Genomic DNA, 16,974 nt, shown 5'->3' with positions numbered 1-16,974 from the left:
AAAACATCATGAGAGGAATAAGATTTTTATCGAAGAGCATGCATCCACGAAGCACTGTCTAAAACACATACTGGTATATATTTACACAGCATATAGTCTGACACAGTGTAACTTAAAGGAATAGATTGTTAAGTAGTGTAGTTGTTATGACATTATTATGAACACATCAAACATCTGTATACAGTAGTTACACACACACATGTACACAGACACACACACACACATGTACACAGACACACATACATACACACACACACAAACACACACACTGAGCATACAAAACATTAAGAACACCTGATCTTTCCATGACATAGACTGACCAGGTGAGTCCAGGTGAATGCTATGATCCCTTATTAATGTTACTTGTTAAATCCTCTTCAATCAGTGTAGATGAAGGGGAGGAGACAAGTTAGAGAAGGATTTTTAAGTCTTTAGACAATGGAGACATGGATTGTGTATGTGTGCTATTCAGAGGGTTAATGGGCAAGACCAAAATATTTAAGTGCCTTTGAACAGGGTATGGTAGTAGGTTCCAGGCGCACCGGTTTGTGTCAAGAACTGCAACGCTGCTGGGATTTTCACAATCAACAGTTTCCCGTGTGAATCAAGAATGGTCCACCACCCAAAGGACATACAGCAAACTTGACACAACTGTGGGAAACATTGGAGACAGCATAAGCCAGCATCCCTGTGGAACACCCTCGACACCTTGTAGAGTCCATGCCCGACGAATTGAGGCCGTTCTGAGGGCACAGGGGCGGGGTATACTCAGTGTATAGTGTAACTTTTTTTTAAATTGAAGAGTGACAGAAGTTACATGATAACATAATGAAAGAATTGCCTTTTATTAAGCCTGAGGATGAAATAAGAGTTAGTTTGAGAGTTGTTCAGGTAAAGACGTTTCACCATTAGACAACACTGCAAATTCCAAAGCAAAGAATTGTTTGGAATCAGTTGATAATGAAATAGGGCACTGCTTATGTTCAATTAAGTCAAGATTCACTATTAGAAAATAAACCTTAATGTCAAGCAACAGTGTCCTCATATTTCTTACTCGTTTTGGGAGAAACAAGCCTGAAACCTTGATCAAAGACTACTGACACCCAGTGGAAGCCATAGGAATTGAATCCTGGGAGGTAGATTTCATTATTTCCTTATTTCCATTGTAAGAGCATGGGCTCTCAAAAAAAGAAATCTGGTTGGTTTTTCTTTGGATTTTCTCCTACCATATATATTGTGTTATATTCTCCTACATTATTTTTACATTTTTACAATCTTAAAAGTGTTTCCTTTCCAATGGTACCAATTATATGCATATCCTGGCTTCAGGGCCTGAGTTAAAGGCTATTTACTTTGGGCACGTCAGTCAGACAGGAAGTGGAGATAAAAGGGGCCTAGCCTTATGAAGTTAAAAGAACATTTCTCAAGTAAAGGTGAAAGTCAACCAGTAAAATACTACTTGAGTAAAAGTCTAAAAGTACTTGGTTAAATGTACTTAAGTATCAGAAGTAAATGTAATTGCAAAAAATATACTTAAGTATCAAAAGTTAAATTCCTTATATTAAGCGAACCAAACGCCACCATTTCTAGTTTTTTTAAATAATTTGCGGATTGCTAGGGGCACACTCCAACTCTCAGACATCATTTACCCAAAAAATATTTGTGTTTAGAGAGTCCGCCAGATCAGAGGCAGTAGGGATGACAGGGATGTTCTCTTGATAAGTGTGTGAATTGGACCATTTTCCTGTCCTGATAAGCATTCATAATGTAACGAGTACTTTTGGGTGTCAGTGAAAATGTATGGTGTAAAAAGCATATAATCTCCTTTAGGAGTAGAGTGCACTAAAAGTTGTCAACAATATAAATAGTTACGTACAGACACCCAAGACATGCTTTTTTTTGGGGGGGGGGTATGATGTTTGTGCATCTGTACCTTTCTCACTCATCATTATTCACGATTCATTCAGGATTATCCATAATCATGGTAGCATCCACATGAATGTGTCTAGAAACATATTCTATTTCTATTTGCAATAAAAGTTACTCCAAAATTGCACAATACATTATTTTCCATTAATTTCTATTGGGCACAAAAACATCTGAAATACAACCAAAGCAAACAGCAAATGCATCCAACACTGGAGTCACAAGGTGGATGTCATTACGTGCTATGAATATTGGACCAAATACTTAACTTTTGACTACTTTAATACACATATAAGTGTCACGACTTCTGCCGAAGTCGTTGCCTCTCCTTGTTCGGGCGGTGCTAGGCGGTCGACGTCACCGGTCTTCTAGCCATCATCGATCCATTTTTCATTTTCCATTGGTTTTGTCTTGTCTTCCCACACACCTGTTTTCAATCCCATCCATTACCTGTTGTGTATTTAACCCTCTGTTTCCCCTCATGTCTTTGTCAGAGATTGTTTGTTGTCAGTGTAGTGTTTATTTTTGTACAGGTGCACGACGAGTCTTTGTACCCATATTTGTTTATTATTCATTTTCTTATTAGTGTTATGGAGCATGTTTCTTGGACATTTATTAAAAGACTCCATTTTACACTCCGTTTGACTCTCCTGCGCCTGACTTCCCTGCCACCTATACACACGTCTCTGACAATAAGAAAATTTATCCCAATACTTTTGGTCCCCTAAAATGTAGAAAAAGTACTGTAATTTCTAAACGGTTCACCTGGTGTGGATGAAAATACCCTCAAAATAAAGCTGACGGTCTGCACTTTAACCTCAGAGTCATCGTTTCAAATCCAAAGTACAGAGCCAAAACATCAAAAAATTTGTAATTGTTCCAAACTTTTTGAGCTCACTCTCTGTCCCTCTTGTGATGTTTTTGGTAAACAGACAGACATGAACGTCAATTGCCTGGCTCTGCTTCTGTGAGGGATTACCAGAAGGATTGTAGGAACTGTGTCAGAGGAAAAAGACCCTGGATCATTGGCGGCTTTTGTATCTATGACCATTATTTGATAGCCCAAGCAAAAATATTTGTATATATTACAATGTATTCTGAAATATTTTTCAAAAATGTAATAATATACACTACCGTTCAAACTACCTTGTTTTTGAAAGAAATGCACATTTTTTGTCCATTAAAATAACATCAAATTGATCAGAAATACAGGGTAGACATTGTTAATGTTGTAAATGACTACTGTAGCTGGAAATGGCAGATTATTTATGGAATATCTACATGGGCGTGCAGAGGCCCATTATCAGCAACCATCACTCCTGTGTTTCAATGACACGTTTTGTTAGCTAATCTAAGTTCATCATTTTAAAAGGCTAATTGATCATTAGAAAACCCTTTTGCATTTATGTTAGCACTGCTGTAAACTGTTGTGCTGATTAAAGAAGCAACAAAACTGTCCTTTAGACTAGTTGAGTATCTGGAGCATCAGCATTTGTGGGTTCGATTACAGGCTCAAAATGGCCAGAATCAAAGAACTTTCTTCTGAAACTCGTCAGTCTATTCTTGTTCTGAGAAATGAAAGTTATTCCATGCGAGAAATTGCCAAGAAACTGAAGATCTCGTACAACACGGTGTACTACTACTCCCTTCACAGAAAAGCGCAAATTGGCTCTAACCAGAATAGAAAGAGTAGTGGGAGGCCCCGGTGCACAACTGAACATGAGGACAAGTACATTAGAGTGTCTAGTTTGAGAAACAAACGCCTCACAAATCCTCAACTGGCAGCTTCATTAAATAGTACCCGCAAAACACCAGTCTCATCGTCAACAGTGAAGAGGCGACTCCGCGATACTGGCCTTCGAGGCAGAGTTCCTCTGTCCAGTGTCTGTGTTCTTTTGCCCATCTTAATCTTTTCTTGATATTGGCCAGTCTGAGAGATGGCTTTTTCTTTGCAAATCTGCCTAAAAGGCCAGCATCATTATTTTTACTATATTCTACATTGTAGAATAACAGTGAAGACATCAAAACTATGAAATAACATGTATGAAATCATGTAGTAACTAACCCAAAAAGTGTTTAACAAATCAAAATATATTATATATTTGAGATTCTTCGAAGTAGCCACCCTTTGCCTTGATGACAGCTTTGCACACTCTTGGCATTCTCTCAACCAGCTTCATGAGGAATGCTTTTCCAACAGACTTGAAGGAGTTCCCACATATGCTTCTCTTTCACTCTGCAGGCCAAATCATCCCAAACCATCTCAATTGTGTTGAGGTCGGGTGATTTGCACAGACCTCAGAAAAAATTGTAGACCTCCACAAGTCTGGTTCATCCCTAGGAGCAATTTACAAACGCCTGAAGGTACCATGTTCATCTGTAAAAACAATAGTACGCAAGTATAAACACCATGGGATCACGAAGCCGTCATACCGCTCAGGAAGGAGACGCGTTCTGTCTCCTAGAGATGAACGTGCTTTGGTGCGAAAAGTGCAAATCAATCCCAGAACAACAGCAAAGGACCTTGTGAAGATGCTGGAGGAAACAGGTACAAAAGTATCTATATCCACAGTAAAACAAGTCTTATATCGACATAACCTAAATGGCCGCTCAGCAAAGAAGAAGCTACTGCTCCAAAACCGCCATAAAAAAGTCAGACTACGGTTTGCAACTGCACATGAGGACACAGATCATACTTTTTGGAGAAATTTCCTCTGGTCTGATGAAACAAAAGTAGAACTGTTTGGCCATAATGACCAACATTATGTTTGGAGGAAAAAGGGGGAGGCTTACAAGCCGAAGAACACCATCCCAACCGTGAAGCACAGGGGTGGCAGCATCATGTTGTGCGGGTGCTTTGCTGCAGTAGGGACTAGTGCACTTCACAAAATAGATGGCATGATGTGGATAGAACATTATGTGGATATATTGAAGCAACATCTCAAGACATCAGTCAGGAAGTTAAAGCTTGGTCGCGAATTGGTCCTCCAAATGAACAATGACCCCAAGCACACTTCCAAAGTTGTGGCAAAATGGATTAAGGACAACAAAGTCAAGGTATTGGAATGGCCATCACAAAGCCCTGACCTCAATCCTTTAGAAAATTTGTGGGCAGAACTGAAAAAGTGTGTGCGAGCAAGGAGGCCTACAAACCTGACTCAGTTACACCAGCTCTGTCAGGAGGAATGGGCCAAAATTCACCCAACGTATTGTGGGAAGCTTGTGGAAGGCTACCCGAAACGTTTGACCAAAGTTAAAGACACACTGGGAATTTGATGAACGAAATAACATTTCACATTCTTAAAATAAAGTGATGATCCTAACTGACCTAAGACAGGGAATATTTACTAGGATTAAATGTCAGGAATTGTGAAAAACTGAGTTTAAATCTATTTGGCTAAGGTGTATGTAAACTTCCGACTTCATCTGTAACTGCCTGTAGCTCAGGACCTGAAGCAAGGATCATCAAATCAAATCAAGTTTATTTTATATAGCCCTTCGTAAATCAGCTAATATCTCGAAGTGCTGTACAGAAACCCAGCCTAAAACCCCAAACAGCAATCAATGCAGGTGTAGAAGCACGGCGGCTAGGAAAAGCTCCCTAAAAAGGCCAAAACCTAGGAAGAAACCTAGAGAGGAACCAGGCTATGAGGGGTGGCCAGTCCTCTTCTGGCTGTGCCGGGTGGAGATTATAACAGAACATGGCCAAGATGTTCAAATGTTCATAAATGTTCACAAATAATAATCAGGAGTAAATGTCAGTTGGCTTTTCATAGCCGATCATTAAGAGTATCTCTACCGCTCCTGCGGTCTCTAGAGAGTTGAAAACAGCAGGTCTGGGACAGGTAGCACGTCCGGTGGACAGGTCAGGGTTCCATAGCCGCAGGCAGAACAGTTGAAACTGGAACAGCAGCAAGGCCAGGTGGACTGGGGACAGCATGGAGTCATCATGCCCGGTAGTCCTGACGCATGGTCCTAGGGCTCAGGTCCTCCGAGAGAGAGAGAAAGAAAGAGAGAAGGAGAGAATTAGAGAGAGCATACTTAAATTCACACAGGACACCGGATAAGACAGGAGAAGTACTCCAGATATAACCAACTGACCCTAGCCCCCCGACACATAAACTACTGCAGCATAAATACTGGAGGCTGAGGATATGCATATTCTTAATACCATTTGAAAGGAAACACTTTGATTGTGGAAATGTGAAATGAATGTAGGAGAATACAACACATTAGATCTGGTGAAAGATAATTCAAAGAAAAAAACATAATTTTTTGTACCATCATCTTTGATATGCAAGAGAAAGGCCATAATGTATTATTCCAGCCCAGGGGCAATTTAGATTTTGGCCACTAGATGGCAGCAGTGTATGTGCAACGTTTTAGACTGATCCAATGACCCATTGTATTTCTGTTCAAGATGTTGTATCAAGACTGCCCAAAAGTTCCCAAAAATCTTGTTGCAAGCCCTAGTACTAGCCTATTCAACCTCTCTTTCATATCGTCTGAGATTCCCATAGATTAGAAGGGGGGAGACACTCTAGACCCAATCTGCTACAGACCTATATATATTCTACCCTGCCTTTCTAAGGTCTTCGAAAGCCAAGTTAACAAACAGATTACCGACCATTTCGAATCCCACGTACCTTCTCCACTATCCCATCTGGTTTCAGAGCTGGTCATGGGTGCACCTCAACAACGCTCAAGGTCCAAAACGATATCATAACTGCCATCGATAAGAGACATTACTGTGCAGCCATATTCATCGACCTGGCTAAGGCTTTCAACTCTGTCAATCACAACATTCTTATTGGCAGACTCAACAGCCTTGGTTTCTCAAATGATTACCTCGCCTGGATCACCAACTACTTCTCTGATAGAGTTCAGTGTGTCAAGTCGGAGGGCATGTTGTCCGGACCTCTGGCAGTCTCTATGGGGGTGCCATAGGGTTAAATTCTCGGGCAGACTCTTTTCTCTGTATACATCAATGATGTTGCTCTTGCTGCTGGTGATTCCTTGATCCATCTCTATGCAGACGACACCATTCTGTATACCTCTGGCCCTTCTTTGGACACTCCAGACGAGCTTCAATGCCATACAACTCTCCTTCCATGGCCTCCAACTGCTCTTAAATGCAAGTAAAACTAAATGCATGCTTTTCAACCGATCTCTGCCCGCACCTGCCCGCCCGTCCAGCATCACTACTCTGGACGGTTCTGACTTAGAATATGTGGACAACTACAAATACCTAGGTGTCTGGTTAGACTGTAAACTCTCCTTCCAGACTCACATTAAACATCTCCAATCCAAAATTAAATCTGGAATCGGCTACCTATTTCGCAACAAAGCATCCTTCACTCATGCTTTCAAACATGCCCTCGTAAAACTGACTCTCCTACCAATCCTCGACTTCGGCGATGTCATTTACAAAATAGCGTCCAACCCTCTACTCAGCAAATTGGATGCAGTCTATCACAGTGCCATCCATTTTGACACCAAAGCCCCATATACTCGATATACTGTTTGTTTACTCCATGTGTAACTCTGTGTTGTTGTATGTGTCGAACTGCTTTGCTTTATCTTGGCCAGGTCGCAGTTGCAAATGAGAACTTGTTCTCATCTAGCCTACCTGGTTAAATAAAGGTGATATATTTTATATTCTTTTAGTAAAAAAATGTGCCTAATTGGTTAATTAATAACTTTTCAAGTTCATAACTGTGCACTCTCCTCAAACAATAGCATGGTAATCTTTTACTATAATTATTATTATTATTTTTTTATGTAACCTTTATTTAACTTGGCAAGTCAGTTAAGAACAAATTCTTATTTACAATGATGACCTACCCCGGCCAAACCTGAACGACGCTGGGCCAATTGTGCGCCACCCTATGGGACTCCCAATCACGGCCGGATGTGATGCAGCTTGGATAGCTACTGTAAATTGGACAGTGCAGTTAGATTAACAAGACTTTAAGCTTTCTGCCAATATCAGATATGTCTATGTCCTGCGAAATGTTCTTGTTACTTACAACCTCATGCTAATCGCATTAGCCTATGTTAGGTCAACTGTCCCGTGGGGGACCCACAAATACTGTAGAGGCTAAACACTATTTTTGCACACAGAGGGAGTGGATGCAACTTATTATGTGACTTGTTAAGCTAATGTTTACTCCTGAACTTATTTAGGCTTGCCATAAAAAAGGGGTTGAATACTTATTGACTCAAGACAATTCAGCTTTTATTTTTTAATTAATATGTAAAGATTTCTAAAAACATAATTCCAGTTTGACATTATGGGGTATTGTGTGTAGGCCAGTGACACCAAATCTCAATTGAATCAATTTTAAATTCAGGCTTTAACACAACAAAATGTGGAAGTACTGTGTTAGTACTTTCTGAAGGCACTGTATATTAAAAGTAGAAAGTATGTAAACATTATTACATTATTTAATGACTACTGTATGTACATAGGGCAGCAGTCTCTAAGGGGCAGGGTAGAGTACCTGTTGGTAGCCGATAAGTGACAGTGTCTAAGGTTCAGGACAGGGTACCGGGCGGAGGCCGGCTAGAGATGGAAGCTCTTTATCAGTCTCTCTGTTCCAGGTTGGCTCTATAGAGTGAATCCGTTACAGGTGAGTGGAATTTCTGACCATCAGTGACAATCTCTCAATTCACCTGAAAACCAGCAGTATTGCAGACCTTCAGGCTTGGATTTGAGCATCCCTGCAACGTCCCTCTGCATTTTCAGCTTACAGACACTAGAGGTCTCAATTGAGATACCATTTTGACTGGCAACAAGGTAACGACTAAGCACAGACAGGAAAGCCTGATTAAGAACGTGTGCTCATCGTCACCTTTACGGTTCCCCTCATTCATACCTCCTAATATCTTACCGAACATAACCTTTAAAGGGTAATAAAACAATTATTTAAACTTCATATTCATCCTCTCCATCACCACCCCAACATCAAAATATGTGAAAATGGCAACATAACCTTTAGAGGGAAATATTGCAATTGCTGCCACAACTATTTCTGCTCATTGCCTGCACATAATTGGTTCAAATCACATGATACACAGCACAACACTTATCTTCCTCTATCTTTTTGACTACAAGACATAGAAACGCTCCATTTTCACATACTGTATGTTGATGTTGGGCTGGTGCTAGAGATGATGAATATGTTAGAAAAGTACCTTGAACACAGCTTTTAAGATTGGTATGTGTTGAAATACGAACCATTTTGTTTTGGGTGTTTTAGGACCAGAATAGTCAAGCCTGTCGAGTTGTCTTACAAAGGAAAATCTGTATTATGAGTGTGTAACTTTCCGACAGAGTATTTGCATAATTTTCTGCCTCAATGACTTTGTTTGCAAGCCGTAGATAATTGGATTTAAATGAGCAGGGACAACATGAAATAGAACAGAAGCCAGTTTTCTCAAATATGGATAGTCTGGAAAGCGATGCAGTATGATGGTTAGAAACCCACTCCACAGCATAATGAGATACACCACCAGGTGGCTTGCACAGGTCTGCAATGCTTTGTTGTTCAGCTCCTTGCTTTTCTTGGTCCAGCAAATCACAGCAATCCTGATATAAGTGACAGCTATGCTTCCCATTGAAGAAGTAAAGAGCAGCACTGTGAAAAAGAGTCCATAAATGTTGTTGATTGAAACGTTCTCACAGGATAGCTTGAACAATGACGCATTGTCACAATAAACATTTAGAATGATTGAACTGCAGCGGGAGAGCCTTATGGTGAGACCCAGTAGGACAGACACTAACACAAGGGAAGCCCCCCAAGCAGACACAGACAGCGTAACTAGAGTTTTGGTTGTCATTATTGATGTGTACCTTAACGGGTAACATATGGCCACATATCTGTCAAAGGCCATAATGATCAGTATCATATGTGAGGCTGATCCAAACGTGTGACTGAAAAAGGCCTGAGTAACACATTGGCTGTACGTGATAAACCTCTCAGTTGAAACAATATCAGCCATGAGGCGAGGCAACAAGACAGTGTTACCAATCAGATCATTTACAGACAGGTTACAGAAGAGGATGTACATTGGTTGGTGCAAATTTCTTTCCTTGATGATGACTATCAGGACACCAATGTTAGACACAAGGAGGGAGAGATAAACAAACAGTATGGAGAAAAACATGGGATACATGAATGTCTGTGAGAATTCAAAACCCTGGATTTGAAGGATATGGCTTGGAAATGACATGTTGTTGTCCATCCTTATAGCAATGCAGGGCGAACCTGAAAAAAGAAGACATACAAATATAGATAAAAATTATTATTATAGGCAGCAATTGTAAATACAACTTTTAGCACATGCTATTTGTATCTTCTTTTGTGAATGCTGCTAGTCATTTTGAATACCTCAATAAACACATTTGGCAGAGTGAGTAAGAATACCACTGCTGCAACCAGTCAAGAGGAAAACCTGTAGAAAGCTAGTCCTCTAAAGCCATACCTTTACCTTGCTGAAGAGAGTGAGAATCCTGCCACAGGCATCGGTCACATCCTTTTTATCTAAAACACATCCTTAATTTGATGTCAATCAAGTCACGTGATTATCAACCAGTGGCGGTCGGGGCCATTTATTTCTATTACAGCACATTGGATGACTGTGATTCATATTCCGTTCACCCAGCTCAATGTAACATCGATAGGTTTAGGCTACTACATGATACTCTAATTTTCCCTATACCCATCATGAGGTTGTTACAACCTAGCCTATGAATGAAAGTTTACAATGTAGGTGCACAGGTCAAGAGACAAATTAGTGTAATCAAGGTGATAGACAGTGACACATTCAATACAGCCTTGCACGCTCTTGCATCTAGCTGATATAGGGTGTAATCATTAGTCCAACTGTTGCAAATAGAAGTTTCTATTGGACAAATTCAGGTATGTTTATCCCCATTTGGTTCCGTTTACTTCCATTTTTAAGAAACTTTTTTCAACAGAATCGGCTGCATAAATACACCCCTGATCACACGAAAACACAGTTCACTTTCATAGCAGTCACATACAAACATGCTTATTAATTCCTTCTCGCATCTACGCGCTCCCCTCCTCTCATCTTTTCCTTTGCTTGTGGACTTCAGTGCACAACACATCAGCTGTTTGTCACATCAGCTAACCATTACACACAGCCTACATCGTTGTCACCATATTAGCTAAAGTGACGTCATAGTGAATATAACTACGAGAACTAACGTGTTAGTAAACCCACTACAATCATGCAGTCAGCAAACAGTTTAGCAGGTACACCAGCGGGCCACGGTGGCAATAAATTCATAAAACCAAAAGCTTTCCTTGAGTTGGAACAGTTCCAGTGTTGGATAGCCATAGCCAGCTAGCTAACATAGCATCTCTCTCTGTTTGGTGTTTGAGTAGGCTAAACTAGCTAGCTGCATTCGTTAGCTAAGTAGGTGAAAGTGAACAAAATGCAATAAAATATAGCTAGCTCTCTCGCTTTCTCTCTCTTGCTTCTCCTTTATTTTTAAATAAATTAAAACTGTTCAACTACTGTCTTTCTCCCTCTGAGTCAACTACCAACCACATTTTATGCAGGGCAGTGCTAGCTAGCTAGCAGCTTATAATTTCACTACTGGATTCATTCTCTGATCTTTTGATTGGGTGGACAACATGTCAGTTCATGCAACAAGAGCTCTGACAGGTTGGAGAACGTCCTGCGGAGGTTGTCATAATTACTGTGTAAGTCTATGGAAGGGGGTGAGAACCATGAGCTCTTAGGTTTTGTATTGAAGTCAATGTACCCAGAGGAGGATGGAAACTTGCTGTCCTCCGGCTACACCATGGTGTTCTCCTACAGAGTGCCGTTGAGGCTACTATAGACCTTCATTGCAAAACAGTTTGTTTTAATCAATTATTTGGTGACATGAATATATTTAGTATAGTTTTATCGAAAAATTATAACTTTTTAAACATTTAACTATTTTTATTTTTACGAAACTCACTGAGGAGGATGGTCCTCCCCTTCCTCCTCTGGGGAGCCTCCACTGTTATCACCATGTGAATTTTCACATCATAGTGTAACGGCAGATTTCCTCTTCTTCGTCTGAAGAGGTGTAGCAGGGATCGGACCAAAGCGCAGCGTGGTTATTGTTCATCATGTTTAATAACGACAAAAAACGTGAACACTACAAAATATAAAAACAACAAATGTGAAAAACCGAAACAATCCTATCTGGTGCATAGACACAAAGACAGAAGACAACCACCCACAAACCCCAACACAAAACAGGCTACCTAAATATGGTTCCCAATCAGAGACAATGACTAACACCTGCCTCTGATTGAGAACCAAATCAGGCCAAACATAGAAACGTGAAAACTAGGAAACAAAGAAAACACAAAAGAACTATGGTCAGAACGTGACACATAGTCTCAAAAGCTATACTTAGGCTGATTGAAATGACAACTCATCTTGAGGCTCTTGAGAAGGAAATTTTCATGCATTAAAGATTTTGAAAATATTGTGTGAGGGATCACTAACAGAAGCCATCTGGCAACTAGATTTTGAATGATATTGTGTAGCTGTTTGTTAGCCTGGTCCTGGATCTGTTTCCACCGTCTTCATTGTCTCACCATGCAGGCCAACATGGCTGGTTGGTGTGACAATTACTCCATATAGGAGTTGGATAGTCATCACAAAACGTTTTGGGACCAGACTAGCTGTAAGATCAAATACTGATATTTTATACTGATACTGTAAGTGATTTAATTATTCTGGCCTTCACCCTGCTGTAGCCCAGTATGTGTCTGAGAAAATGTACATTGGTTGCTGCATTCAGTCCTTATGGTACATAGATATGCAACAATAAGTTATGCTGTTTAATTATCGGTAAACTAGACCATGCATTATATGCTCAATGTGTATAAATATGTAACAATTTTATGGATGGTGCCATAGGGGCCTACTGTCATACTCTCAACAACGCCTTAGATCTATCATGCTGTGCCCTCGATCAGTGAAATGACACCTGTTTCCGCCTGTCTGCAAGCCCTCGTGGAATTATATCATTTCACTGTAAATTACCCAAGTGGAGCAAGTATATACTTGATATCGACAGCGGGTCAAGTGATAGTGAACTGGCATTGTTTTCCGTTGTTGTTCAAGCTGTTATAGTACAAGGACAAGAGGAACAACTGAGCGCCATGATCACTATGTACTGTAGCGTTTAACAAATCAGGCTAAAAACAAAGGGCTAATTATCTAAGATCCCTAAACTCTAATTCCCACCAGGGAAAGGAACGATGCAATGGAGAGGAAAACACTAGTATGGCTACATTTCCTGTATAAAATAATATGTGTGCATAATCCAAACTGTTTTATAAAAAAAAAACAAGGTGCTCAAACGTTTGGGGCTTGTGGGCCACGGGCTGAACAAATGTATTTAGAAATATAAAAGGTAAACAATATCTTTTTAGGGTTTTTAAACAATAGCTTTTTAATAAGCATTCATAAAATCACACTGTAAATTAAAAGCCGTATAACATGACACATAACAACACATTCTTATTACCAGTATTTAATGCCATGCTCTGGAACTTTGGCAACTACAAAGTATTTTTTGGACACCTCCCAGTTTGGTCTGGATGTGTAAACGTGTAGAGTAGTTAAAATATGCATAATAATATTTAGCAGAATTACTGTTTTACCTCAATATCCACAAAATCCCTAGTTTTAAGGAGCCCGTTTTTCAGGAAGCTGTGTTGTGCCATTTTCCCTTCATTATTCCCCCATTTGGGCAAACCCCCTAGCAATTTGAGTTTGACCAACGAGCTTGCCATATGAGTGACAGCTAGTAAGAGGCACATCATGCACACACAGGAGAGGGAAAGAGAGAGCATAAACGTGGTGCACATATCTGCACATAATGTGACGTAGTATGCAATTTTAGTAGACCGCTTTTGGCTTGCTACTTTCAGAACTACTGGCTAAAAAGTATACAAAAGTACCGGAGAATCTCTTTGAAAGATGAATAAAAACAACTACCAAATTTCAAAATTGCACCTTGTGTATTCAAATTCTCTGACTCTCAACAGTAAGTTGAGTTCCTAAAAAAATGTAAAATGTATACATATTTTTTTTACATTTTGGTAGGGTTAATTTTGTATGTATTTAAAAAAAATCTAAGTCGTCACGGGCCAGAAGATATTTTATTTTATATTTTTGGGGGGAACTTAGTCGGGAACTCAATTTACTACAATAAAACAAAAGAGGATTGTAAAATCAAATTCTTAACCTCCACTCATTAAAATCAGATAGTCCTTCAGAATTAATTAACAAGAACTTACATCTAGTTGTATTCATGTTTTCAATCATACAAATATGAAGAATCTCCTGAAAAATGTTGTCTTTTCAGCACGACTGAAGGCTCCCTATCCTCTTCTCAGTTGGTGGGTGAATTTCTATTTGAACTAATATGGTTCTGTAAAAGATCAGAACATTGTCACCTAGAACATAACATCTTGTTGAGATAACCCGTTAAAGCAATGTTTGGTACAGTTTAGTACAGTGCCATGAGAAATTATTCCACATTTTGTTGCGTTACTGCCTGAAGTCTTTAACCTCTCTCAACCTCTGTCAAATTGATTATTGATCATTGCTTGACAACCATTTTCAGGTCTTGCCATAGATTTTCAAGCAGATTTAAGTCACAACTGTAAATGGGCCACTCAGGAACATTCACTGTCTTCTTGGTGAGCAACTCCAGTGTAGATTTGGCCTTGAGTTTTAGGTTATTGTCCTGCTGAAAGGTGAATTAATCTCCCAGTGCCTGGTGGAAAGCAGACTGAACCAGATTTTCCTCTAGGATTGTGCTTAGCTCCATTCTGTTTATTTTTTATCCTGAATAACTCCCCCGTCCTTAACGATTACAAGCATACTCATAACATGATGCAGCAACCACTATGCTTGAAAATATGGAGTGGTACACTCCAAATAAATTTTCCCCTATCACAACACTTTGTATTCAGGAGAAAAAGTTAATTGCTTTGCCACATTTATTGCAATATTGCTTTGGTGCCTTGTTACAAATAGGATGCATGTTTTGGAAATATTTTTTGTTCTGTACAGGCTTCCTTCTTTCACTCTGTCAACTAGGTTAGTATTTTGGAGTAATTATAATGTTGTTGATCCATCCTCAGTTTTCTCCTACAGTAGCTTGCGAAAGTATTCACCCCCCTTGGCATTTTTCCTATTTTGTTGCCTTACAAACTGGAAATGCAAGCGATTTTTTGGTGGTTTGTATCATTTGATTTACACAACATGCCTACCACTTTGAAGATGCAAAATATTTGTTATTGTGAAACAAACAAGAAATAAGACAAAAAACAGAACTTGAGCGTGCATAACTATTCATCCCCCCAAAGGCAATACTTTGTAGAGCCACCTTTTGCAGCAATTACAGCTGCAAGTCTCTTGGGGTATGTCTCTATACGCTTGGCACATCTAGCCACTGGGATTTTTGCCCATTCTTCAAGACAAAACTGCTCCAGCTCCTTCAAGTTGAATGGGTTCCGCTGGTGTACAGCAATCTTTAAGTCATAGCACAGATTCTCAGCTGGATTGAGATCTGGGCTTTGACTAGGCCATTCCAAGACATTTAAATGTTTCCACTTAAACCACCCAAGTGTTGCTTTAGCAGTATGCTTAGGGTCATTGTCCTGCTGGAAGGTGAACCTCCGTCCCAGTCTCAAATCTCTGGAAGACTGAAACAGTTTTCCCTTAGGAATTTCCCTGTATTTAGTGCCATCCATCATTCCTTCAATTCTGACCAGTTTCCCAGTCCCTGCCAATGAAAACATGGTGGGATGGTGGGATGGTGATCTCGGGAGGATGACAGGTGTTGGGTTTGCGCCAGGCATAGCGTTTTCCTTGATGGCCAAAAAGCTACATCTGACCAGAGTACCTTCTTCCATTGTTTGGGGAGTATCCCACATGCCTTTTGGAGAACACCAAATGTGTTTGCTTATTTTTTTCTTTAAGCAATGGCTATTTTCTGGCCACTCTTCCGTGAAGCCCAGCTCTGTGGAGTGTATGGCTTAAAGTGGTCCTATGGACAGATACTCCAATCTCTGCTGTGGAGCTTTGTAGCTTTGGTCTATTTGTTGCCTCTCTGATTAATGCCCTCCTTGCCCGGTCTGTGAGTTTTGGTGGGCGGCCCTCTCTTGGGAGGTTTGTTGTGATGCCATATTCTTTCCATTTAAAAAAAAGGGATTTAATGGTGCTCTGTGGGATGTTCAAAGTTTCTGATATTTTTTTATAACACAACCCTGACCTGTACTTCTCCACAACTTTGTACATGACCTGTTTGGAGAGCACCTTGGTCTTCATGGTGCCGCTTGCTTGGTGGTGCCCATTGCTTAGTGGTGATGCAGACTCTGGGGCCTTTCAGAACAGGTGTATATATACTGATATCATGTGACAGATCATGCGACACTTAAATAAAGTCCACCTGTGTGCAATCTAACTAATTTTGTGACTTCTGAATGTAATTGTGTCATGCGGTGGGTGTGGCTGGTGCATGGAAGTCAGGTGCAGGAGAGCAGAGATGAGTGAACAAAGAAGCACTTTACTGAGGCAATAGAAAGAAGAGAACGCAACCGCGTCACAAAAACAAATGCCCAAAGAACAAGTGAGGCAGCACAAAGTACAACAACCAAGTACAATGTACCGGCTGCCACAAATCACGGGTACAAATAAAACCCGGCGCAACCCAGCCGGAAGCGTGCCAACCTAGACAATAAACAATACCCCACACAGACATGGAGGGAACAGAGAGCTAAATACACATAGTAATAATGAGGAGATGTAAACCAGGTATGTGGAAAACAAGACAAAACAAATGGAAAAATGAAAGGTGGAGCGACGATGGCTAGAAGACCGGGGACGACGACCGCCGAACGCCGCCCGAACAAGGAGAGGGACCAACTTTGGCGGAAGTCGTGACAAATTGGTTGCACCAGATCTTATTTAGGGGACTCATAGCAAAGGGGG

The 16,974-nt window shown here is 40.3% G+C and overlaps 1 protein-coding gene across 1 annotated transcript; it reads right to left on the bottom strand.

The window, feature by feature from the left end:
* Positions 1–9,237: 9,237 nt before the first annotated feature.
* LOC139549814 (olfactory receptor 52E4-like) lies at positions 9,238–10,173 on the bottom strand. The gene has a single exon (XM_071360566.1). The coding sequence runs from the start codon at positions 10,171–10,173 to the stop codon at positions 9,238–9,240; it is 936 nt and encodes a 311-aa protein (XP_071216667.1).
* Positions 10,174–16,974: the final 6,801 nt, after the last annotated feature.

The sequence above is a fragment of the Salvelinus alpinus genome, chromosome 22, assembly GCF_045679555.1.
Source record: "Salvelinus alpinus chromosome 22, SLU_Salpinus.1, whole genome shotgun sequence".
In the NCBI taxonomy this organism is placed as follows: Eukaryota; Metazoa; Chordata; class Actinopteri; order Salmoniformes; family Salmonidae; genus Salvelinus; species Salvelinus alpinus.
The sequence above is the reverse complement of the archived record's forward strand: the minus strand, read 5'-3'. Positions and strand labels throughout refer to the sequence as shown.